General features: G+C 44.6%; 1 protein-coding gene and 1 long non-coding RNA gene across 12 annotated transcripts in view; one reads left to right on the top strand and one right to left on the bottom strand.

The window, feature by feature from the left end:
* Positions 1-23,725, bottom strand: part of LOC309614531 — a 267,051-nt gene that overhangs the window by 170,230 nt on the left and 73,096 nt on the right. The gene's annotated exons all lie outside the window — the stretch shown is intronic.
* The window catches only part of PCMTD1 (protein-L-isoaspartate (D-aspartate) O-methyltransferase domain containing 1), a 61,852-nt gene that overhangs the window by 17,986 nt on the left and 20,141 nt on the right, over positions 1-23,725 (top strand). For 2 of the 11 annotated variants that reach the window (XM_082363013.1, XM_082363014.1), the window contains 4 exons: positions 3,395-3,476; positions 8,439-8,868; positions 15,004-15,177; positions 21,802-21,904. The exons of 1 other annotated variant lie outside the window; for it this stretch is intronic. In XM_082363013.1, coding sequence (XP_082219139.1) covers positions 8,562-8,868; positions 15,004-15,177; positions 21,802-21,904 — 584 coding nt within the window. In that variant the 5' untranslated portion in view covers positions 3,395-3,476; positions 8,439-8,561. Of the gene's footprint in view, positions 1-3,394; positions 3,477-7,953; positions 8,093-8,438; positions 8,869-15,003; positions 15,178-21,801; positions 21,905-23,725 lie in introns of those variants that run through there. 8 more of the 11 variants (XM_082363012.1, XM_082363009.1, XM_082363018.1 and 5 more) reach the window with 6 other exon arrangements.

Here is a 23,725-nt window from a genome sequence, read left to right on the forward strand (position 1 = left end):
ATAGGGAGGGTGGGAGGGAGATGCAAGAAGGAGGGGACATGGGGATATATGTATACGTATAGCTGATTCACTTTGTTATAAAGCAGAAACTAACACACCATTGTAGAGCAATTATACTCCAATAAAGACGTTAAAAAAAAAAGAGATGCCATTTTATGATACTGGAAAACTGTAGTTAACCTACTTACATTCTTTATCTTTGCTTGGTAAAGTGCTTACTTAGACTTTCTGAACGTTTTTAAAGGTGCCATCAAAATAATTTGATGTAATGACTGTCTCCCAGTTGAAAAAACCAAAACCAGAAAAGATAAGCACTTGCTCAGAATCATCCTGTGTGACACAAGGCCAGGCTTTGCGTTACACAGTATATGTTAATATACAGAAAGAACGTCTTTGGCGTGAGCTCATCTTCTGGTTTATTTTATAAGGAAATATTGGAACAAATTAGTGGAAGGGAACAGATACAAATCATCGGAACTGATGAGTAGTTTCCAAACCGTGTAGTTTTGCTTCGGAGTATTCTTTTATTTTTATTTGAATATTGTCCTGTGTGAATTCATAATTTTTCAAATAAGCCCCACTTTGAAAGCATGACCCAAGAGGAGCTGAAAATATGTATGCTTTTCTCTCATGCTTCCGCATCGATCTCATTACGTCCTAAGAACATTGTCACTTAACGGACTGAAAGCGGACAGCACAGCTGCCATTCCAGTGTTCTGGTTCAGACTTTCCCCGAGTTAGAGGAGGTAAGCAACTTGCAGGCTGGGGCTCCTGTGAGGACTGTTGTTAAGTGTTAAGGATTGTAGTACAGCACTTCTTAATACTTCCTGAAAAATTGAAAGATGTTAAGTAAATATCCTCAGACCTGATGAGGTTATTCCCCGAGGATTGGTTTTCTTAGGTCACAGACGCACGTGTATAGTGAGGGTGTTTGTGGTCCACGATTAGGGCTGTGCTCAGTGACCACGTGCTTGCGCGGCAGTGGGAGAGGTTTGACAAGGCCCTAGATTCAGATCTTTGAGTAAGAGGAGAGGAGGAGAGACTCCTGGAGCTATATGAAGTTCTGTAATTTTCAAAATAATAAGATTTCAGATTGAGTTGCTTCATATCTCTTCTTTTAAAAAAATGTATTTCTTTATCCCCTCATGTCCTGTACCTTGAACTCTTCAGCGAGCCGCCACCTACTGCTTCTCTGTCCGTCTGTGAGTTCATGCTGTTGTCCACTGTCCCAGGTGGTGGGGAGGAGGGGGGAATTAGAAGAATGAGGGGCACTGTGGGGAAAGGCAGCGGGAGCAGCTCTGGAGTCGTGGGGTTGAGAAGGTAACTGAGAAGTCCGCATCTGTGAATATAGGCATCTTAGCACTTGCCGAATGTCAAGAGTATCTAGTGTGGACGCTTGAACAGATTTTCTTTCGTTTCTTCAGACTGTCTGTGGTAGTGAACTGAAGGGCTGGGGAGGAGACAGTGGCTTATCAGTTTGCCTTTCTTCCTGGCGCTCCAGCTTCAGGGTTCACACTCTCCCTCTAGAACCGTGTCTCACGGAGGCCACTCCCTAGGTGATAACTGCGCCAGATTCCAGAACTGGTCCTTCTTTGTGTTCCCTCTTTGGTCTTCTAGATTGAAAAATGAAAGTTGGGAATGTGCGTTGTGTCATAGAAGTGAGAGAAAGTGAAGTGTTTACTGGATTTGTGTGTTACCAGGACCTTTGTATATAGCATACTCTTGACTCTTCACAAATTGGTGATGTGGTAATTATTTTTCCCATTTTATAGATAGGGAAACTGAAGATCACAGGTTAAACAGTTCGCCCGAGGCTGTACAGTCAGTAAATGACATCAGATGCTTCATTTCCGTCTAATCCAGGGGTCCCCAACCCCCGGGCCGCAGACCAGTACCGGTCCGCGGCCCTAGGAGCCGGGCCGCGCAGCAGGAGGTGGGAGGCGGGCGAGCGAGCCAGGCTTCATCTGCCGCTCCCCATCGCTCGCGCCCCAGCCCCCGGTCCGTGGGAAAATTGTCTTCCACGAAACTGGTCCCTGGTGCCCACAAGGTTGGGGACTGCTGTTCTCATCCATTCTTTCTTTGGAACCAAGAGTACAAAAGGGAGGAAAAAAAGGAAATGAGAGGTTGAGGAGAGGGAAGGAGATCTGAACTGAACATCTTTTCAGCTAAGAGAATGAAAGGTTCTTCTGAGTGAGAGGTCAGGAGCCTCTGGGCCAACTGTTGCGTTTCAGGAGGGTCCACGGCTTGACAGACCGGATTTGCGTGGTGGCTCACCCCTGCCGGCTGTGAGCTTGTCTCGTGGTCTTTGAACTTTGTTCAGACTTTGTTAGTGCTGCTTTGTAGGGATGCTGAAGAAACAGACTCCAGTGCCTGGTAGGTAGAGGTACATAGAGAATTGCATGTGTGTGTTATTAGTACTGAAAGAAGGGCAAGCTTTGCATTATCCTTGGATGTAGAGTTAATGAGATGTTCTCAGCAGCTTTTGGCATGGAGAAGCGAACCTTGGCTCACCCTATTTTTTCTTTTTCTTCCTTTCATAAGTCTCTGTGTTTCCTCGTGTTTGTCTGTCATCATTGAGAAAGGTTCCCATGCAGTTCTCTCTGTACTCAGAGCGGCCTTGGTCCATGACTCCCACGGCAAGATCCTTGAGGGCTTGAGGAAGAAAGAGCCTATGTTCGTGCCCTCCAGTAGTGTGTTCTCCTTTGTTTGGGTCACCAGTCTCCCTCCCCCAGAGCTGGGTGAGCTGTGTCCCCACCTCTGCGGCGACAGGAGCACAAGGAGCGACCGCTGGCCACCGGCGCCGGGAAGACCGGGAGGGGTCAGCCTCCAGCCTGTTCTCTTCCCACCCTGTGGCGTCTGTCTGCCACCGGCTTGCTTCCTGCCTCCTTTGACTTGGCTTTAACCTTCCAGAAAGCATCCCTAAGCTGCCTGAAAGACACCATGGTATGGAATGGGGCTGCCAGTAGTTCTTTCCCACAACCAGGTACATTAAAGTCACAGACCTAATTTTGAAAGCATGGCAAGCAGCTTTTGGAGCGCTTGGAGATCGTGTCAGGCGAGCTTATGTGAATGTGCCCTTTGCTCCTCCACCCTCGAGGAGTGAGAACTGTTCTTAGGAGTAAGTGCGACAGCTTCCTTCTGGGACATAACTGCTCAAGCTGTTCAGTCCTTGATTCTGACACTTTGTCCTGTTCTACCTTTACCCTTTCTTCTTTTTCTCAGAATCCTTATTTTGCTTTTATTGTTTAATGCAGGACTTGAACACCCCTAAATTTTTTTTTTTCCTTCTATGTTACAGAAAATGGCAGGAGTGGGGCAGAAAAAATTGTGATTGAAATGCTGAGGCTCAGACACTTATTCCTAGATAACTAAAACTCAGTTGTATTCAGTGCAGGTTTAACTGATGCCAAAATAGCAGAGAAATCAGAGCCCTGGGGAACCTTAGGAATCAGAGACTTAGACTCTGCATTTCACAGGTGAGGAAGTGACGGTCCGGAGGGTTGCCCAGAGCCATACAGCAAAGCTGTCAGTGGGATCGAGGCTAGACCTTGGTCTCTTGGCTTGTGTTTGGCGCCTTTCCATGATCGAGATGGAATTGTCTCAGAATTAACAAATGGCAAACGCATTCCATGACCTAAGGCTGTAATGGCTTTTTTAATACTGTTTGCTTTACTCATAAAAAATGAACTGTATTTCAAGTTAGGACATTATTGTTGAATTATCAAAATATTCACTGCAGATTTAACTTGCGAACTCCTCATATGTACATTGATTATAATCAATTTAAAATCTCATGGTCCAGTAGTCAGGGGATTGGTTACTTGGTGCATCTGTCTGATGGAATATCATGCCCCTGGATTTTAGAAGAATTTTTGATGGCACGAATAAATGCTTAAGACATATTAAGTGAAAGTCTGAAATAATATATACAGGCATAATACCAACATTGTGTTAAAAAAATAAGAATATTGATGCTTAGAAAGTAAATAATAACTGACTCTTCAAAGGTTAGGCTTATCAATAATTTTTATTTATTTTACTTGGTTTTCAGGTTTTCTGCAAATGCATATACTACTTTTATAATCAAATTAATATTATAAAATGTAATTTATAATTATACATAGAATTTATATGTACTCTGTGATTCATTTTTCACTCAGTTTTTCAGAACAATGTATATGATAAAATGACATCTTTGAAGCTCTGTAGTGTAAATTATTATTTATATTATGATCTCTTTTTTGTTCTGTGGTTTTTCTGCTGTAGACTTGTTTTATTTGTTAAATGTATTTTTATTCCTTAGGAAACGGTTCTCCATGTGTCTTTATTGTACTTCATCTGGTCTAAATAAATATATACAGCTGTCTTTATTTTTACCTTGTCAGTTTTGTTCAAATAATGCAAATACACAGTTTAGAAAGTTAAGTGATACTACGAGCCTTGGAGACAAAGCATAGCAGTTCCTGGCTTCACCTGTCCCCCCCGCCCAGGAGGCTCACACTCCAGAGGGAACTTAAAAAGATAGCTTTTACGTTCTGCTACAGATGAAGGGTTAGCTCCCATGCCCCCTTTACCTCCCTCTCATCCTCCCAGTGTGGTTAAATGACTATTCAAATTAAGTCAGCAATCATGTTTTCTGTTACGACTATGTGAATATTGCCTTCCACAGACCAAATCATGTATTCCAATCCTAACAATCCCTTTCTCTTACGGTTTTGGTTTTCCCTTAACATCCTGTTTCAGTCATTCAGCGCGCCTCTCACTGTCTGAAGCCCTTCCCTGGCTTGCCCCGTCTGCAGGAGGAGGTCCGGTCTCCGTGTGCTGTGGCCTGCGAGCTTGCCAGGCCCCTTGGTCCTTCTGGCCTCCGGAGCACTGCTTTCTGCCCCCGGGCTCACCTCTGCGGTGCTGTTTGCAGTGTTTGAGCGGGTGGATTGCCCCTGTCCCTTCTGCATCCCGAGATGCCTTTCCTGCTTTCTGCTGTCTCTGCTTCCCAGGCCTTCTTTAGGCAACTCTTGCGGGCCTTCCATCCCCTCCCTTGCCCCCACCGTGTCTGGGCTGGGTGCCCCCTAACACCTTGTGCAGCTGCTGTGCTCTGTTCATCTGAGTTTGTAATTGTTTATGCCAGCTGCTTGCCACATGTGCTCTGGGGTCCTTGAGGTCTCCTGGGATCTTCTCAAGGGTCTGAGAGGTCAAGTACTGGGTTTTTCTACTATAACATCTGAAAACACCTAATGTTTTGCGAAACAGCAGGGCTTGTGGGAAAAATAGCGTTGGGGCATGCCACTCAAAGCCTGTGCAACCAGCTTACCAGCAGAAACAATACCAATCCTAATAAAATTTCTGGGACAGCTAAACCTCTACTGGGGTTTGCAGCTGGCATAACAGTCAGCCAGTCCTTCACAGCCTTAAACCCTAGGGTTCATCGTCCTCCTTTGACATTCAGGCCCTGGAAGACCACTTGCTTATGGATTATCATTTTATTTGCATATAGATGTCATTTTTATTAAAATTAAAAAATCTGAACCTGGGTATAGCCTTCATTAGTCTGTTGTTTCAATTCAGGGAAAACGTCTAAGCATTTTTACATCTGCATCCACAGCCCCCCAGATTACTTGAAGACACTGTACCATCATCTCATTGTCTTACATAGGAAGAAGGTACTCTATTCCAAGCTTTTTGCTTAAAGTCTTTATGAGCTGCTACGGTGTGCCTTTAGTGTGTGGAAGCTTGTGCCTTCCTGTCACTTCAGAACACGAACACGTATTGTAAACCACCACACCTTCGTTATCTCCACGTCATTACCGCGTATGCTGAACGTGTGAGCTCGTTTGTGTTGAAGAAGCATGCGCTGCAGCAGGTTGTACCTCCTATTCCAGGAAGCCTTTCCTGCTTTCCTCCCTCCTGCATACCCTTTCAGCTTTCTGTTCAGATCTGCTTCTTTCCTACCAGACCAGAGAGGAAGGAGTCTGGGAAATCGCAGTTGGGCGCTACACCCTGTTGACAAGGTGATGTTTTTTCCAGCCTTCTGAGTGCCTGGTCTGTTGCAGTAGATCTGAAACACAGATGCAGTGCACTTTCTAAAACGGAAAAGTAATTAATACCTGACTGACTCTGCTGCCTATAGTAGATGTTCCTAAACTAGAGTGGACTCCTGGGTCTCTAGGAACTCAGGAGCCTTCTGAAATTGTATGCAACACTTCTAGTTTGTTCGTTTTTTAATAGAGGGGAGTTTGTGATCAAACTCTCAAAAGGGTCCCCCCCAAAGAAATCACTGGCCTACAGGATGAAGTCTACCCAGCTCCGTGTAATTTCTCTGCTCTCTCGACTCAGGCTGAGCCGTTTCCGCAGCCTGTAATTCCCTACCTCCCTTGACTGTGTTGCACAGTCCATGCCCTTAAGAGAGCTTCCTTGACCCCAGGAGCCAGTTCCCTCTTCGGGCTCCGTGGGCTCCTTCGGCCGCCGTCTGTCACATGAGCTGGAGCTCCCCATCCCTTTACGGACAGTTTCTCACTTGACAGTGAGCGTGCGAGGGCCTTCTTTCCAGGCTTACGGTGGCTTTGATGAGGTAGTACACAGATGGCAGCAAATGGTGGTAGCCCCTGCTTGCTTGGGTCTTCCCCTTGCCTGTCTCACCGGGAGTGTGAGCTCCCGTGTGGTGAGGTCCACGTGTGCGTTTTGCTATGATGATTTTGGGTAGAGTTGAGGAGGACCCGAGAAGGGTCAGGTCGCTCTTCAGCCATAAAGCAGAGCAGAAGGGAAATAATATTTTCAAGCTAGTAGATGATGGCGTTTCGGTAGAGCCGCCTGTAAGATGTCTCTGCGTAGCCAGCGTCGCTCTCGTCAATCCTCAGCAAGTGCTGCACGGGGGCTGACGGGAGCTGCCGCAGCCTAGCGTCGCCAGCTTTTCTGTCGTCTCGGGAAGACTTTAGGACCAGGTGAGAAAGCTAACCTGCGCTTAGAGGCCACGCTGTCAAAAACACCTCTACATGGGGAATTCCCTGGCGGGCCGGCGGTAGGACCCTAAGATCCCGCCGGCCTCACGGCGCGGCCGAAAATCCCACCACCGGTAAACGCTGGCATTGCCCGCCGCGCGGCGCGAGGTGCTGGAGCTGGAGAGGGTCTGTCCCGTCCGCCTTCGCTGCGTGGCGGCTGCGGAGCGCTCAGCTCGCGGGCGGGACGGCGCTGCGGGCCCTGGCCCTTTGCAAGGGGAGCGGGTGGGGACGCCGGAGCCGGCCGTGTGTGTGCGTCAGATAGTCTGCGGTGTTTCCCCTGCTTGGAGAGGAGGAGAGACAGGAGGGGCACCGGCCCGGCGCCGGGGCAGGCCCTGGGGGCGCGGCCGCCCGGCTGGCTGCTGTCTTCTCTCCCGTCCCGTCCGGAGTGGACCGAGCGCGCTGTCAGAGCTCTTGCTTCTGGCCACGGGTGTTTTCGTTCCTCGCTTTCCCTCTCGCCTGATTTATTAATTCAGAAATTAATTGATACATGAATTTGCTTATTAGCGCATTGAATAAAGCTTAAATTGTGTATTAAATAGTGCTATTGAAATTCTTATTTTATCAAGTTGCACTTATGTCTCCATTCAAAGATGCTGAGTTTGACTTGTTAGAGAAGCTCATTGTACCTACGTGTGTGTATCATACGTTCTAACGCTAAAACTATTAAAGTTGTTAACAAAATTTGTGGTCTCATTTATCATGACAGGATTTACCAAACACAACAATCTTAATATGTATATTTACATATATGTATATATATTTATTTATATACACACATTTTAAACATGTTGTAGTTCCATTTTGTATTGCGTGTTTAGGTAATCTATTCTTCTTTATGTTAACATTTTGAATTTATGTGGTGCATTTAGGAATTGATAGTGGATGTTTAAGTTTAGGAATTTTAAATCCAGTAACTCGTGTATATTTACCTAGGCTTTCCACACTCTGAAGAAGGCCACGTGGCTCAGTGGTGGAGGAGCGTGGTCTCTGGAGTCTGGAAGGCCGGGGACCACGCCCCAGCAGCGCCCCTTCCAGAGCAGCACTGTCCGCTATGGCAGCCACTGGCCACGTGGGGCCCTTCAACACTTGGAGTGTGGCCGGTGTGACTGCATTTTTAATTGTATTTAATTTTAATTAGTTTAGGTCTAGGTAGCCGTGTGTGACCGTGGCTGCCATACTGGGCCTCACAGTATGAGGTGATTTAACTTAGTTCTGTGTCCCAGGTTTCCTGTCTGTGCAGATGAGATCAAACTTAAGCTGCCTTTTGTGGTGGTTATAAGAATAAATAAAACGATACATTTAAAGAGCTTAACTCTGTGCCTGGAGCAGAATATGTCCTTGAGAAATGGTAGTTAGTTAAAATGACTATTACAGATTTAATAAACTGGAATTACTTTCCTTTTGAGCATTCATTTAAACCTGTTTATTTTTATTCTTCCCTTTCAGGATTAATTTATTTTTGGAAATCAAGTGCAATATTAAAGGAAAGCAAACCGCACTGCATTATTGGAAGCCATTTCTGCTAATTTTATTACATTTTAAAATTGATGGTTTGATTTGCATACTGTCATGGGAGGAGCTGTGAGTGCTGGGGAAGATAATGATGACTTGATTGATAACTTAAAAGAAGCGCAGTATATCCGCACTGAGAGAGTGGAGCAAGCCTTCAGAGCGATTGATCGCGGAGATTACTATGTGGAAGGCTACCGGGACAGTGCTTACAAGGACTTAGCCTGGAAACATGGCAACATACACTTGTCAGCACCATGCATTTACTCTGAAGTGATGGAGGCGCTGAAACTTCAACCAGGATTGTCTTTTCTTAACCTGGGAAGTGGAACCGGATATTTAAGTACAATGGTGGGCTTAATTTTAGGTAATTTCATTTTTGTAAAATTCTATTTTAAAAAGTAAGCTGAGTTTGTATTGCTGTTTATGATTTATAGGGTTTGTAACTTTGTGTACAATACATGTTTGAATGTATATTCTAAAAGTAGTTACCTTCCTTAAGTGTGGAAACACAAGGTCATAGTAGTAATCTTTCCTTATTTTTAGCCCTGATAGTTAGCTTTGCGTTCAGTCCTAGACTTAAAAAGTTCTTGGAACTGTTTTTGAACCCCCAGCCATTGTCTGTACTTAGAATTGAACAGTTGGAAGGTGGGAAACTCAGGAGTATCATGTAATCTACTTCAGGTAAAGTGTCCTGACAGCTGGCATTCTGACAGCTGGCGTAGAGAGTTTGATGGCTATCAGTCAGTGCCCCATGGTGAAGGGGATGGTGCTGTGCTCTTGTTAGGGTGCAGGAGTCTGTGGGGTATGGAGGGTGTGGCACTGCGGGGCAAAGCACAGGACCGGGGAGAGAAGTGTGTATGTCATTAAGTTTCAGCCATCTCGTTGAGTGTCTCTCTGCCAGGCCTTATTTCTGGGGCGAGTATACAGCAGTGATCAAAAGGGACAAATGTCTCTGCCTTCAAGAAGCTTACTGGGTGCTTACTGCGAGGGCTAGGCACTGCTGAAAGCACTTGACGTACAGTAACTCATTTAATGCTCCCAATAACCCTGTGAAGTATGTATGGTCATGATTCCTGCGTATGTCGGTGAGTAAACCGAGGCACAGAGGTTCAGTGACTCGCCTAGTGTCATGTAGCTAGGAAATGACAGCTGGGAGATTGAGAAGGCGGGTGGACAAAGCATGCGTGCAGGAGAGTCTGCTCTAAGACATTGTGATGTTGGATGGAGGATGAACAACCGTGAGTGTCACTGAGCCGCTTAGTATTTACTGAGAACGGCTGTGTGACAAGCAGTAAGGTACAGCGCCAGGCCCATAACATAGACTCTTGCCCTTGAGTTTGCAGACTGGCGGGAGTGGAGAGACGTAGGACAATGCACGGTTCTCATCCCGTGTGACGTGTGCTGCGGTTGGGGTGTGTGCCCAAGTTACAGGGATGGGACTGGTTTACAGGTTACTCTACAGTGATGGGGATCACGGAAGGGTTTTAAATAGAGAAATGGCTGTACTCTAGGAGGGCGATCCCGTGTCCTGGTGCGCTGAGGCACTCCTGGTTTTTCCCGGTCATCCTAGCATCAGTATTAATGATGTCCTTCTCTTTCCCAAAGTGTCCTAGTCTGGACGGCAAATTATGTGTTCACATCGTAAGACTTTAGGCATTTTCAGGCCTGAAGTTCCCCCTTCCAAAACACTGACTAGCTCCGTACTTGCTCCCCTAGTCATGGAACCTGCAATCATTTCACTTTAAAAAAAAAAAAAAAAAGCCCTTTCATCCCACAACTGAGTCAGTTCCCGATACATAATAACTGGTCAAAAACGGTAACATTATTAATTTTTGCCAAGAAAGAAATTTAGCAGCTTACATTTAAATTTGGTGCTCTGCTGATCCTGAGAGAGCAATTTTTCATCAGGTTGGGAATCCCAGAAACCTAGCACTTGTATCATTAGAGCCGCTTTGAAAAAGGGATCTCTAGGGTTTGAGACGGTCTCCAAATCAAAGGAACTTAGCGGAGGGAGTAGGGAGAGCTGCTTTTCCAAAGTGGGAGCTGCCTTCCTTGAGCCAGTGCGTCTCTTGACAAGCTGTGGCCGCGTAAGACTCAAGTCCAGGCCTCACTCCACGTCCAGGCACCTGTTGTTCTGCCTTTCACTCTCCTAGCCGGTCAGCTGGCTCCTGCTGAGGGAGGGCAGTTTAGCCAGAGGCCTGGTGGGGGGAGAGCAGGGGTCCTAGCTAGCAGCCTTACCAGCAGTGAGGTCACCCTCCTAAACTCCATTCCTTCGTACTTGTCTCCAAGAAATTAGATGACTGGGGCCAGATGCATTTGTAGGCCGGCTGCAAACTTGATCGTGTCTTGAATGGTTTTCTCCTCTGTACCCGCGGGCATTGTGGGGAAACAGACCCTGGTTTGAGTGATCACGACGATGGCACGTCCTCCTGTTAGCCGGCTCCAGGGAGTCACGCGGCTTCAGTCACATGTGTGACCGCACTTACTGGACAGTATTCCAGCATTGGTCTGTGTGTGGTCCTGCAGGCAAGACCGAGATATAACACCTCTCCTTTTGTTGTACGTATTCATTTGATGAGAAAGGTAAAGTAAAAACATTTTAAAAAAGGAAAGGCAGAGAGAACGGAGTCTGTAGAACTGTGATTACAGTTAATAAATCTTGGCTCTCTCCAGCTTCTGAGGAAGCTCATCTTTTTTTCTCCCGCTCCCCTTTTTTGGTTTGTGTTTCTCGAGCATTGAATTAAAGCCAAGGAGGGGGTACGTCCGCAAAAATCACTTAGAACCAGCTCCACAGGCGGCTGCTGCCGTGCTCCCTGTGATAATTGAGAGCGGTGCATCGGGCTTGGCCCCAGTGCGTCCCAGTGGCCGTAGCAGCAGCAGCTGTCTCCTTACCGCACCGCTCCCGCACCCTGGCGCTCGGCCCTGCTCTCCAGTCACAAGATGGCGCGTCGCGGGCTCCCTGTCGGCAGCGTGCCTCGCCCGAGGACACGCTCCGTGTGATCTGGAGGCTCGGGGCCGGGGCCGGGAGGGCAGGGTGTCTGGGGAGGAGGCCCCTTGAGGGACCTCCGCCTGGAGAGGAAGGGCTGCAGTCCTGAGAGCTCTTGTTCGGTGAGAGAAGTTAGGGTTATCCTGACTGCAGGAAATGTCCTGTGACTCCACCACACTTGGAGCAGTTACTCATAAACGGAATTTAGTTTTGCCCCGCACTGAGAACATGGATTACTCCAGGTTCTAACTCATGCCTCATCTTGGGCAACCTGCTTCGTTGCCAATTGAAGATAAATTCTTGTTCCACTCTCGTCTCCTTAGGAGTCTTCCTGGAGCAGAGGATTTTCACAGAGAATCTAGTCCTTAATTGATCCTCCTTTCAGTGCTGTCTTCTGCCCAGGGAAGCCCATTGAATGGGGTGCGGGAAAAGAGGTCTCTCACGTCCTCGTTAAATATCAGAACCACGAAGCCAAGTTATTCTGATAATCTTTCTGATGCCGGTGGGGATGGCTCTTCTCCGTTCTGATCCTTTTTGCTTAGGGATTCACTCCTTATGTAACCCATGATATAAAACTTAGGTGTTTCTTACAAAACCTGTAGTATCGGGCTTAATGACTTTCTTAGTCTCTTGCCTAGGTCCTGAGTTAGTAGGCACGACTGTAGAGAGACTGCCAGAATCACCCAGCAATCCGCACGCCACTGCCTCAGCTCTGCAGCGTCAGTTCCTGCAGGTCACACGGTGGGCAGGCTTGCGTGCTTAACGGGAAAAGTACTGCCAATGTACCTAAATGCCCTCACCTCCAAGGGGGCTGGTCAAGCTGCCTGTGGCCGTCAGGTTTGGTCTCTGTACTCTTTCTTTCTCTTTACCACAGGACATTAGGTGGTACTTACTGATTCAGCTACACTGACATTGCCTTTGACCTCAGACATTCGTGCTTTCTCTCTCATTTTAGCCCTCTTCCTCACTTGGATGAGGTTCTAATTTACGTGCCATAAAGTTCACCCGTTTTAACTGTACAAGTCAGGGAGTTTTAGTCTGTTTGCAGAGTTGTACAAACATGACCATAATCCAATTTGAGAGCACTTCCATCACCCATAAAGATCCCCTACCCCAGCCCCTGGCAGCCACTTAACCTGCTTTCTGTCTCTGTAGATTTGCCTTTTCTGTACCTTTCATGTCAGTGGAATCATGCAGTCTGTGATCTTTTGTGTATGGTTTCTTTCCTTTAGCGTTACGTTTTCAGGGGTCATCTGTGCTGTAGCGTGTATCAGTGCTCCATTCCTTTTGGTGGCTGAGAAATACTCCGTTGTGTGGGTATACCACATTTTGTTTGTCCTTTCACCAGTTAATGCTGATTTTGAATCATGCTGATGTGAATATTCATGTACAAATCTTGGTGGAGACATCCAGTTTCATTTCTCTTGGGTGGATTCCTAGGAGTAAAATTGCTGAGCTGTATGGTGAGTTTCTCTTTAACTTTTTAAGAACTTGCCGAACTCTTTTCTGGAGTGGCTGCACCATTTTATATTCCCATCAACAATACACGAGGTTCTAGTTTCTCCATAGCTGCACTGATGGGTTTTCTTTTTTTTCTTTAATAGCCATCTTAGTGGGTATAAAGTGGTATCTTGTGGTTTTAACTTGCACTTCCCTGATGCCTAATGATGTGGAGTATCTGTTCCTGTGCTTTTTGGTTATTCCTCTATTTTCTTTGGTGAAATGTCTATTCAGATCTTTTCTTCATTTTTAAATTAAGTTGTTGGTGTCCTTATTATTGAGTTGTAAGTGTTCTTTATATATTTTAGGTACAAGCCCTTTATCAGAAATATGATTTTCAAATAATCGTTTCATATCCTTTTAAGCACCCCTTTTAGAAATTCCCATGGCCCACTTCAGGCCTGAGAATGAGGGAGATCCAGAGTGGTCTTCTGCCTCATCTCCCCCATCTTTTTTGGTGAGACAAAACCCATTCTGCAGGTTTCCAGGGTTCTCTCTAAGGTAGATTGTCTTCTCTTCTTCTCTGCATTAAGCCAAACCTCAGTTTTCCCTCTATATTTCTACCCTACTTCTTCTTTTTTAGGAGATTTTTTTTTTCTTCTTCTTTTTAAGAATTACAAAGACTGTTCTTGGTATGGGCTTTATTTTGGGCTCTGGGCAAATCTGTTTTGCAAAGAACCCTTTCGTTTAGGCTACTACCATTTTCTGAAATCAGTTAAACTCCTTACTGTTTACACCGTTACTCCTTAGTCCTGGTTGGGCTTCCGTGCATCTTTTTTCTGCCCATATGCCCTGCGTTAAGTTGCTACCATTATTGTGTTTCTTGGGGTTTTTCCCTCACTTCTGGTTGTGGAGCGGAGGTCATTACTGACAGCCGTCTCCTTCATCGCTGCTCCTGTGAAAGTCCCCAGACGATTCTGTGTTTATGGGTGTTACTGCTGATTATTACAGGGCAGCTAATAGTAATAAAAATACAGTTTTAGGGAACAGTGCAAGCCGTAGAAGTTTTACCAAGTTTTCATAGTAATTTCTTCCGGTTATATTTCTTCATGCTCTTCTTCGCGGTTGAAAGGCACGTCCCTCAGTGCTGTGGGAAGTCTCAGGTGGGTCACTTTGCATCCCGAGTTTTTACGTTCAGGCTTAACGCTCCCCAGCCCGGACCATCCGTGAACCAAAACCAGTTGAACTGTATTTGCGAATTTGCCGACTTGCTGAAATGCGTCTGTAACCCTGACGTCAGTATCTGCCATTGGGGCGCGTGCGCATGCGCGGGTGCCGCGGGGTCGGTGGTGGTGGGAGCCGCTCTGCGGGCCTGGCCCCAGCTGGCCTGGGTCGAGGGGCGGTTCTGCTCCTGGCTTCAGAGTCTCAGAGCGGCGGCCAGAGGGTCGAGTCGCGGTGCGGTGCGAGCAGCTTGGGTGCTGCTGGGCCCGTTTCTCCTGAAGCTTGCTTATTTTGTAAACTAGAGAAAATAGACTCCACCAGGGCGAGTTTTTAGGACCGAACGTTGTTATCTCTGTGAGGTACGTATGTATGTGTATGTGTGCGTATTTCCCTAGTAGCCGTGGTGTAGCATTTGCTTAGTAGGTGTTTTCTGGATTTTACAGAACATAAACGACCACAGATAACGTGTGCTGCCTGTATACTTCAGAACACTCCTAACCCTTTCTGAATTTGTGTCTCTGTGTAAAATAATCTGTGAATCTCCGTCTCCCAGTGACTCCCTCCGGAGCTGGCGCCCACGGCCGTGTCTCTCTCCTGACAGTCTCCCCTAGGCTGAGCTGGGTGCCGGACTGAGCACCCACGTCAGAGGCTCACCTGTGTCGCGGGGCTGGTCCTGGAACCTGCCTTCACGTCGTCTGTGCGTCCAGCCTCCCTCACCTTTGACCTGCAAAGGATCTTCCCCTGGATTCCGCTTCTCTTTGCGTTGCCTTTACGTACACTTCCTCTGTCCTTTTGTGGAAGCTTCTTTGGCTTCAGCCTATGGTGAAGGGTGGCTCTTCCTTCTGTCTTCAGGTCACCTCCACAGGCAGAGGATTCCCAGGTTTCCAGCACCAGGTCTGTCTGCTGAGCTCTGGACACTCCGCATCCTCCAAGCTGGCCAACAAGCTGGATACTTGATTATGCAGTGCTTACTGCATGCCTCTTCTTCAGTGTGCACGAGATGCCCAAGTCTGTCTCCAGCTCAAGGTGCCCTTCCTTGCCCTCGCCCACACAAGACAGAGCAGCTCAAGTGGCTTATACCTCCTGTGTTTCCATTTTGGTGAAAGGTACTTTTTCCTACAAAAATTACTCAAGGCAGGGCCTGAACAGCAGTCTCTCGTCTCTGTCCTTCACTTTATCTTGCGGGATAGGCAGTCTATTCACAGGGTTAGAAACCTGAAAGAACCGAAAGGCCCCTCACCTGTCTCCTCCGCTTTGTCTCGTCTTCCCACCTGAAGAGCGGTCAGCGCACGGAGCCCTGGGGACACCTCCACTTCCGCACAGACTCGCAGGATGCTTAGCGGGTGGCAGTTGCCTTGAAATCAGAAGAACTTTCCTAGGCACACAAAGGAAAGTCTGTATTGCATTTTAGAAGATTTCTAGCGAACAGCTAAAATTAGTAAGAAATTTATTTTCAATGACATATACTTTTCTGTAAGATTTACTTCTGTACAATGCCTCTTTCTGTGATAAAATAGATTTGACACATGAAGACGTGACAAATACACATTTTTATGCTTTGTATATATCATTTGCCTCAGTCTTCCTTGTGAACCTTTTAAATTTGGGATGGTAGCTAAGTTTATGTACTTTATCATTCTCCCAAAGAGTATTTATTATACGTGCGGTTGAGCCAGCTGCTGAGGACACAGCAGTGCGGAAGACACATCCCACACCCTTGAAACCGTGCACGTCGCTTCTGAACTAGCAGTAGAAACAGTGGGTCAGATTTATTGGCCGTCCTTCATTTAGTTCAGGAATTTTTATTGAGAACTGATGTGACTTGGTCACTGCACTGGCCCTGGAGTATCTTCACAGGTGAATACGCAGTACAACAGAAGGGCTGATGAAATGGCTTCTGTGGGAAGTGAGCGCGCTAACAGAGTTGGGTCAAGGCCTAAAGCTGTTCACGTTGCCTTTTAAAGCATGTTCGGTTACGTTACGGTTGCGCACACTCCGTGTATTGACTGCTCTGGCCTAGTGTTCTGGTGTCGACGTGTGAGAGACAGGCGTAAGTTACCTGGCCACGGTGGACTTGGGTATTATCAGCCCGCTGGGCGGAAATACCTGAAGCAGCTGATGGTGACGTGTGTTCTTGATATTTTGACATTTTAGACATTTTAGAGTTTACTTAGGATCTTGGGTCCATGCTCCGTAACTGTTTAAACCGACACTTTCAGATTTCGTGTAAACATATTTTTAAGATTCAAGTGTAGTGAAAGAAAACAGTACTTATATCCGTAAGCTGAGAGAAGCCTGAGGGACTGGAACATTCTGGTGAATTCCAAGGCTTGCTTCACAAGGCCTTTCCCAAACCTAGAGAGCAGAGAACAAGTCTCCAGTCTTAGGTATGTCCCACTAGCTAAAGAATTTTAGGCTTAACATGGCAAGATTCAGTAAATGTTTGACAGTGTCTTTTGTTAATATGATTTTTTAATGTGATATATAATAAGGTGGAGAACCATAAGAAAATATTTATGTCATAAGTGGAAATGCATTCGATCAGTTTCTCTTATCTGGTTATGGGTTACTTAATCTTTTGCTGATCTCATTTTTTCTCCCCTTTTCTTCATCTACCTTTGCACTATTTTGTTTCTTGGCGTTATACCCCAGGGTGTTCACGGAAAGAAAGAATGAAACCTATTCTTGTCTGCTTTTCACCTGTTACCATCTCTGAATTCTTCTAAAGTTACTTGCAAATCTCCCCAAAGATGCCTATTTTATTCAACTAGAATTAGTAATAAAATATCATTGTAACTTGTTTAAAGGTGTTTTTACATATACGGTTGGTCCTCTGTATCCACTGGTTCCGCATGTGTGGATTCATCCGCATCAAGATATTGGGGGAACAAAGTCCAGCAAGTCCCTAAAAGCAGAACTTGAATTTGTCACGTGCTGGCAACTATATACATAGCATTTACGCTGTATTTCCTATACACAGCATTTATGTGTTGGGTATTATATAAGTAGTCAAGATGATTAGGGGAGGGTGTACAGATGTGCAGGGTGTGTGTGGACACGACTCCATTTATATGAGGGACTGGAGCGTGCACGGATTTTGGTATTTGCAGGGGGTGGTCCTGGAACCAGCCTCCCCCCGCCAATACTGAAGGATGACTGTATGTTTTAATTCTCACTGAGAAACTTTATGCTACTTTCATGGAAACCGAATAACTGATTCACCTACTCCCTCTTGTGGTAAATATTTAGTTTTATCCCGATGCTTTTATTTGTAGTTATTAACTCTTGATTATCATTTTAGCAACAAGAGCACAGATTTGAATAGTCCAAAGAGATTTAAAAAATCATTTAGATTGGGCATTGCAATAATTAGGAGGGTGTAGCTAGGGTGCTCAACCCAAGCTGCCTTGTTAGGGTCACCTGCAGAGCCTGGGCCTCACCCTGAGAGATTCCCTCCCCCTGTTTACAGTTTAAATCAAATTAAATTTAATCTACTTTGAAATTTGATTGTAAAATTCACAGGTTATTCTAACATGTAGTCAGGGTAGAGAACCACCTATCGGCTGCAGTTTTGCTTCTACAGTTAACCAGTTCTGTATTCAAGGGGAGAGCATGTTATAATTTCTAATGCTTTGTACCCATCTTGTACTTTATGGTGTGTGAAAGACTTTTACGTAATTTACGTGATTTTCGCACAGACCCGTTTCATGCAGTAGGAAGGAGCTCACAGGGTGAGTGACTGGTGTGATGATAACGGCTGTAGCAGGAGCCGGGACTGGAAACGAAGGCGCTGGCCTTGAGTCCTCCTGGTGTCTCAGCACCCCGCAGTGTCTCGGTCTCAGGTGGACCGTCAGCTGTGCATCTTTGGAGCCCCTCTGGTTACGCGCTGTGCACTGGGAGGTGCCCTTTGCTCGTGGCCGTTCCACGGCTTAGCTCTCCGCACAGCACGGAGGACACCGGACATCCCGGGCCCTGTGCAGCTCTCCGGCGCCCGGGCCTGCACGCCACACTCCGTGCTTCAGAGGGGGCGTGGGGTGCCGGGCGTCACACAGGGCCAGCAGCCCAGTAGGTAAGAAATGGAGCTGTTGATAGACGCTTGAGACCTAGACCTAATGATCAGCGACCTTTATGTACCAGCTCTCATTATTGACTAACTGGAAGCTAAGAAGTAAGCTGGTTTAGGTCCAAATACTACAAAAGAAAAACAGTCTTTAGATTTTTTTGTTATATAGGAATTTTGTTATATTATTGCTCTTAATAAATGGACTTTTGCCAGCCTTAAAAATAATTTCTAATACAGGATACCTATGTTTTTCTAATAACTGTATTTGTCTTAATAAACTTTGACTTCTGTGTAAGTTTCTATTTTCTCTTTAGTATTTAGCAATTAAAGATAGTGGTCAACTGTCAGTACTTTGATTTTTTAAGAATTTATATGACAAAAATTAAGCTTTTCTTATTTCATAGAAAAATCTCTTCACATTGGCACATACAAAATAACCCTGGCATCTATTCAGCACAGTCAAATTAACGTTTCGTCTGTTAGATGGTGTTAGGGAGTTTTAAGCTTTCGTCTTTTGGATGCCATTTCAGTTTTCTCCAGCAACAGCTTATACTTTTCTATTAGAATTATTGTATATTACTTATTTATTTGAAAATCTTGTACTTTTTTAAAAAATTTCTTTGACTAGCTCATTATTTTTTGGTCGAAAAAGTTACACATGCACGTGTTAAGACACACTTTAGACAATAGAGTGTAATGGTGAAAATGTCTCTTTCCCACCCCAGACCTCTTAGTCCCCTTCCTTAGAAGCAGCTGTGTATGCTTTTTTAGTTTTCTGTGTTTTATTTTTCCGTTCTATTTAGTACAGGTGTCAAATGAGTTGTAATAAAGAGCATCACACTACAATTTTATCATATACTTGATGTGTTCTAGTTGTATATCGCTTTCTAAATAAATGAGATACTGGTGACATTGCCAGTTAAGTTCTGCCTTCTATTAATGCATTCTTTTCAATTTATTTTTTTCAACATGTTAATTACTGTTCAGTTTATCAGTGATAATTAAAGATATATCTGCATGATATTTTAAAATTAAGCAATTCCACCCATTAAAAAATCATGAATGGTGTTTGTACTAGAAATTAATGATAGTATATCGTACATGTGTGTTTATGATACTATCAAACAAATCCATTGTATGTTAATGAAATTGTCTTTATTTTGTGTCAAGGTGATGTGAAAAACAATCTCAAGAAATTTTCTTAACAAACTTTAAACCTTATTTCCAAAAGGTGCCACTTTGCTTTTCGGTATTATATAAGCAGAAAGCAAGAAAAGGAAAATGAGACCAGTGGTGTCTTAAGTGACAAACAGCCTACGTAGTCCCTTTTGACTTAGAACTCTCAAGTTCAGACTCCCTCTGTTAGTAAGGCAGTTTGAAATACTGAACAGAAGCCTTGACTTCTACATTCTTTACTTGCCGCCTTTATTATAGTGCTTATCCGTTCAGTCCTATTGGAAACTTCCACCCCAGCGATAATGACCTTTTTTTTATTGACCTCGCATCCATGTGGCCCTCCTTTTGTTTTCCAGATGGTTGATGAGTATAACTAGATTCTTAATGAAAATAAAAAAAGTCTCCGTCATGTTTTACATTCAGTGGATTACCTTAAAAGGGTAGAAGGAAAATGAGATTCATTTCCTAGAGCGATATTTTCCTTACTATGTATATAATGTTAAGTAACTGTAGTGTAATATGAGTTTTTTTAAATGAGGAAAACTTTATTCAGTGTTTCCTAGCCTTTTTTGTTTCCTTACGGAAATTCAAGTTTTCAAAATAGATTCAGTACTAAATTAAAAAGTGACTTTACTGCGTGTACTTCTCTAAGTTTAATCTTTTTTGCCATTTTCGTTTTTTTTTGAGAAAAGGGAATTCAAGTTTTTTTCAATTTGTCTTTGGTAATATTAAGGAATTACAAGAGATCTTAAAAGATATTGGATAGGTGTTCCAGTTAGCAGATGAAGACTGACGGTTTGACAGTAAGGAAACAAAAAATGAGAAGCAAAACATTTAAGATTTCATTGATCAAAATAACTTATTTAAAAAAGTATAAAACATTTCAAAGGAAGTTAATGCTATAACTGTTGTGGTCTGATGGATCAAGTACCTTTTTATTTAATCTTTTTTTTTATCTGAATACATTTTCCAAGTAGAATCAGTTTTTAAAAATTTTTAAAATTTATGGCTGTGTTGGGTCTTCGTTTCTGTGCTAGGGCTTTCTCTAGTTGCGGCAAGCGGGGGCCACTCCTCATCGCGGTGCGCGGGCCTCTCATTTTCGCGGCCTCTCTTGTTGCGGAGCACAGGCTCCAGACGCGGAGGCTCAGCAATTGTGGCTCACGGGCCTAGTCGCTCCGCGGCATGTGGGATCTTCCCAGACCAGGGCTTGAACCCATGTCCCCTGCATTGGCAGGCAGATTCTCAACCACTGCGCCACCAGGGAAGCCCCAGAATCAGGTTTTTTTTAAATAAAATTAATCAAATGCAATAGAAATATAGTAGGTTTATCTGCTTTTGACTTGAAGATAGTATCTGAACATTTTGGTTTAATTTTTATAGTTAGGTAATTCCTAGATTACAAACCGGTATTGTCATGTGCCCCCTGTACATTCAAAAATGTTAATTGGGGACTGTGATTTTTTTGTTATTTTAAAGTTCTTAGAGGTCGGTAGAACTCCAGTATATGTTGTATTTTTAATGGCATTCAGTAGCGGGCACATCCAGTTAAGTAGTTCCTAAGATACATACCAGATACGGAAAATAACACACACACACACTTTTTCCTGAGAGACCAATCTCAAAGTAAGACAGAAATATAACAAAAATGTAGAGTGGAAAACCTGATTGGCTCAGTCTCAGAAGTTTGGGAGGAATGAGATGACTAGCTCAGAACAGTGTGTTACTGTCATGGGGTTATGGGGCAGGCACGAGGCACAGTAGCCTTAGGAAACGTGAATCCTGTTGGTCACATTCTCGGCCAGTACCAGGGTGGGGGAAGGAGCAGTCCCTAGATCGTTCCCCTGTTCCTCGTTCCTGGACTGTCAGTCATCCTTGGCTGTGTGCAAAAAGAAATACCAAGTAAGCGGTGTGAAGTGTGCGGGAACAGGAGAGCAGAACCAGCTCCGCCCGGTGGCCCCACTCCCCTGGACAGTGGGAGCTCCAGAGGCAGAGGGTGTGGTCTCAGCCCTGGAAGAAGGTAGCGTTCACTGGGTTGTGGGGTGCTGTGCGAAGCTTCTGTCATACCTGTGTCAGCCCATGGATTCAGACATTTGAGAATTACCGAATTTTTAACAAATGATAAAGGAGAAGATAATGGTAATGAACTTAAACTTCATATAGAAATATGATTATTTCTTTGGCAGTATTGTCCTGACAGATAAGCTACCCCCTGGAGAGAACTCTTTGTGACTTATTTTTTTTTTTAAAGCAGTGTAAATAGATTTCAATATAGCTTTTAAAATCTGTGGCTAGCAGATACATATTTCAAGCCCTCTTTAAATGCTCCTGTGATAGATAAATGAGCAGAAATTAAAAGAGCTCTATAAAGACATTCTTAATATTTTTTATAAATGCTGCTGCTACAATTGCAGGTCCTTTTGGAATAAATCATGGGATTGAGCTTCATTCAGATGTGGTGGAGTATGCCAAGGAAAAACTGGAGAGCTTCATCAAAAATAGTGATAGCTTTGATAAGTAAGTATTCATATCTATAGTTCTGCTTTGAAAGCACTTGATAAGTAGACACGTGTGACATGTCTGTTCCTCACTACTGTTAGTTTATTGATCCTGAGTTGTCAATTGAGTGCAGCAAAAATCAGTGTGGTATAAAATGAGAGAAAAAATTAAGTGAGAAAACTGTGCTGTAATTTTTATTCTGTGTACGTATATAGTAAATTACAAACAAATAACTTTCATGTTTTAATTATATGCTACTGTCACTTTATTAGTAGGGTAATGTTCCATTCATTAAACATCATACAAGTACCTTTCCTGAAGATAGAATGTAAAGATGTGCTTGGCATTAGAATACTTTTTGGGAACTGTGTTTACACCTTTGGGATAGTAATTTAATAGTCTGCCCTCTTTATTTGTAGCATAAGAGTGATACCTGTTAGAATATGGAGGACTTTCTTAAAAACATGAAGTTACTTAGTAATATAGCCAGAGGAGATTATCATTGAACTATATTGATGTATCCTGTGAGGGCTGTGTTTGAGAAATTTGCTTATAGAACCATTGTTTTGAACTCTTACTTTCCCTTAGAAGAAATACTGCACAGGCGTTGGTCCTTGCGCGGGCGAGGAAGTCTGTTTGTTGTGTAATGTCCCTAAAATTCAGCAGTGGTAGTACTGTGGAGCAAAGGCTGCTTCTGCTGAAGTCCGTGAACTCTTGTGAAACTGGAAAATGTGGAGGGCATTTATCTCTCTCAACTAGTCATATTTTCAAAGAGAGAAAGGCCTAAAACGGCTAGGAATCAAGCTTAGAACCTAGGCCCTTCACTGTATAGCAGTTTTGGTCCAGGCTTCCAACCCAGCTTGTTGGGAGTGGGCCTCACTCAGCTCTGGCCTGGCCTGGCCTGGCCTGGAAGTGGGGGCCTGGGCTGGGGGTGGGTTCCGAGCTGAGGGCTGTTTCCTAGGGTTCAGGCCTGGGGGTCAGCGCTAAAAAGGAAGCAGGAGGGCCTCTGAGGGTCTCCTGGAGTGTCTTCCCCTCTCTCCTCCCTTCCCTGCCCCTCCTCCCCTTCCTTCCCTGGCCCTTTTCTTTCAGTCCCCTTTGCCACGGCCAGTTTGTATGTGTCCCCTGGCAAGTGGCACTTGGTGGGTTGAAGAACAGAAAACCAACCGAGGTGCCGCAGAGTCCGCAGTGCAGGGGGAGGGGCCGGGGAGGGAGTGTGGCTGGGTGTCACCGACCTTGGGCTGCGAGCTGGGAGCTGGGAGCTGGGAGCTGGGAGCTGGGAGCTGGGAGCTGGGAGCTGGGAGCTGGGAGCTGGGAGCTGCGAGCTGGGAGCTGGGAGCTCGCTCGGCTTTGGCTTTGTTCTGTGATCGAGCCAGTGGGTCTGAGCAAGTCACTTGAATTTTCTGCACCAGTTTGCTGAACACAGTTCTGTATCTTATTTATTCTGTCTTTCTGAAGAGTTAACATTTAATTCATGTTTTTGAATCATTTTTCAAATGCTTACCATGTGGGTTCATATTCTGTTTCCAAGAATAACATACTGTTTGACAAATAAAATAGTTTTGAGTTCAAGTTATTTGATAAATTGAGTTTCAATGTTAGTATCCTTTTGTGTCTTCATCATTTTCGTCTGTCTTATAATTAGTGGTATGGTAAGTGCTTAAGATATGGGCATGGATATTTTTTATATTGGTTATTAGAACTATGGAACTTTGTTGAATTTATTGAATTTCTGTTGTTCTAAGTATTTGTTATGATGTTGAAACTTAACGTACACATAAGACCTTTTGAATACAAGTAAACTTGGGAAATGTGAAAGTAATATTACTAAAAGCAAATGTT

This window comes from Balaenoptera borealis (assembly GCF_965194805.1).
Source record: "Balaenoptera borealis genome assembly, chromosome: 17".
In the NCBI taxonomy this organism is placed as follows: domain Eukaryota; kingdom Metazoa; phylum Chordata; class Mammalia; order Artiodactyla; family Balaenopteridae; genus Balaenoptera; species Balaenoptera borealis.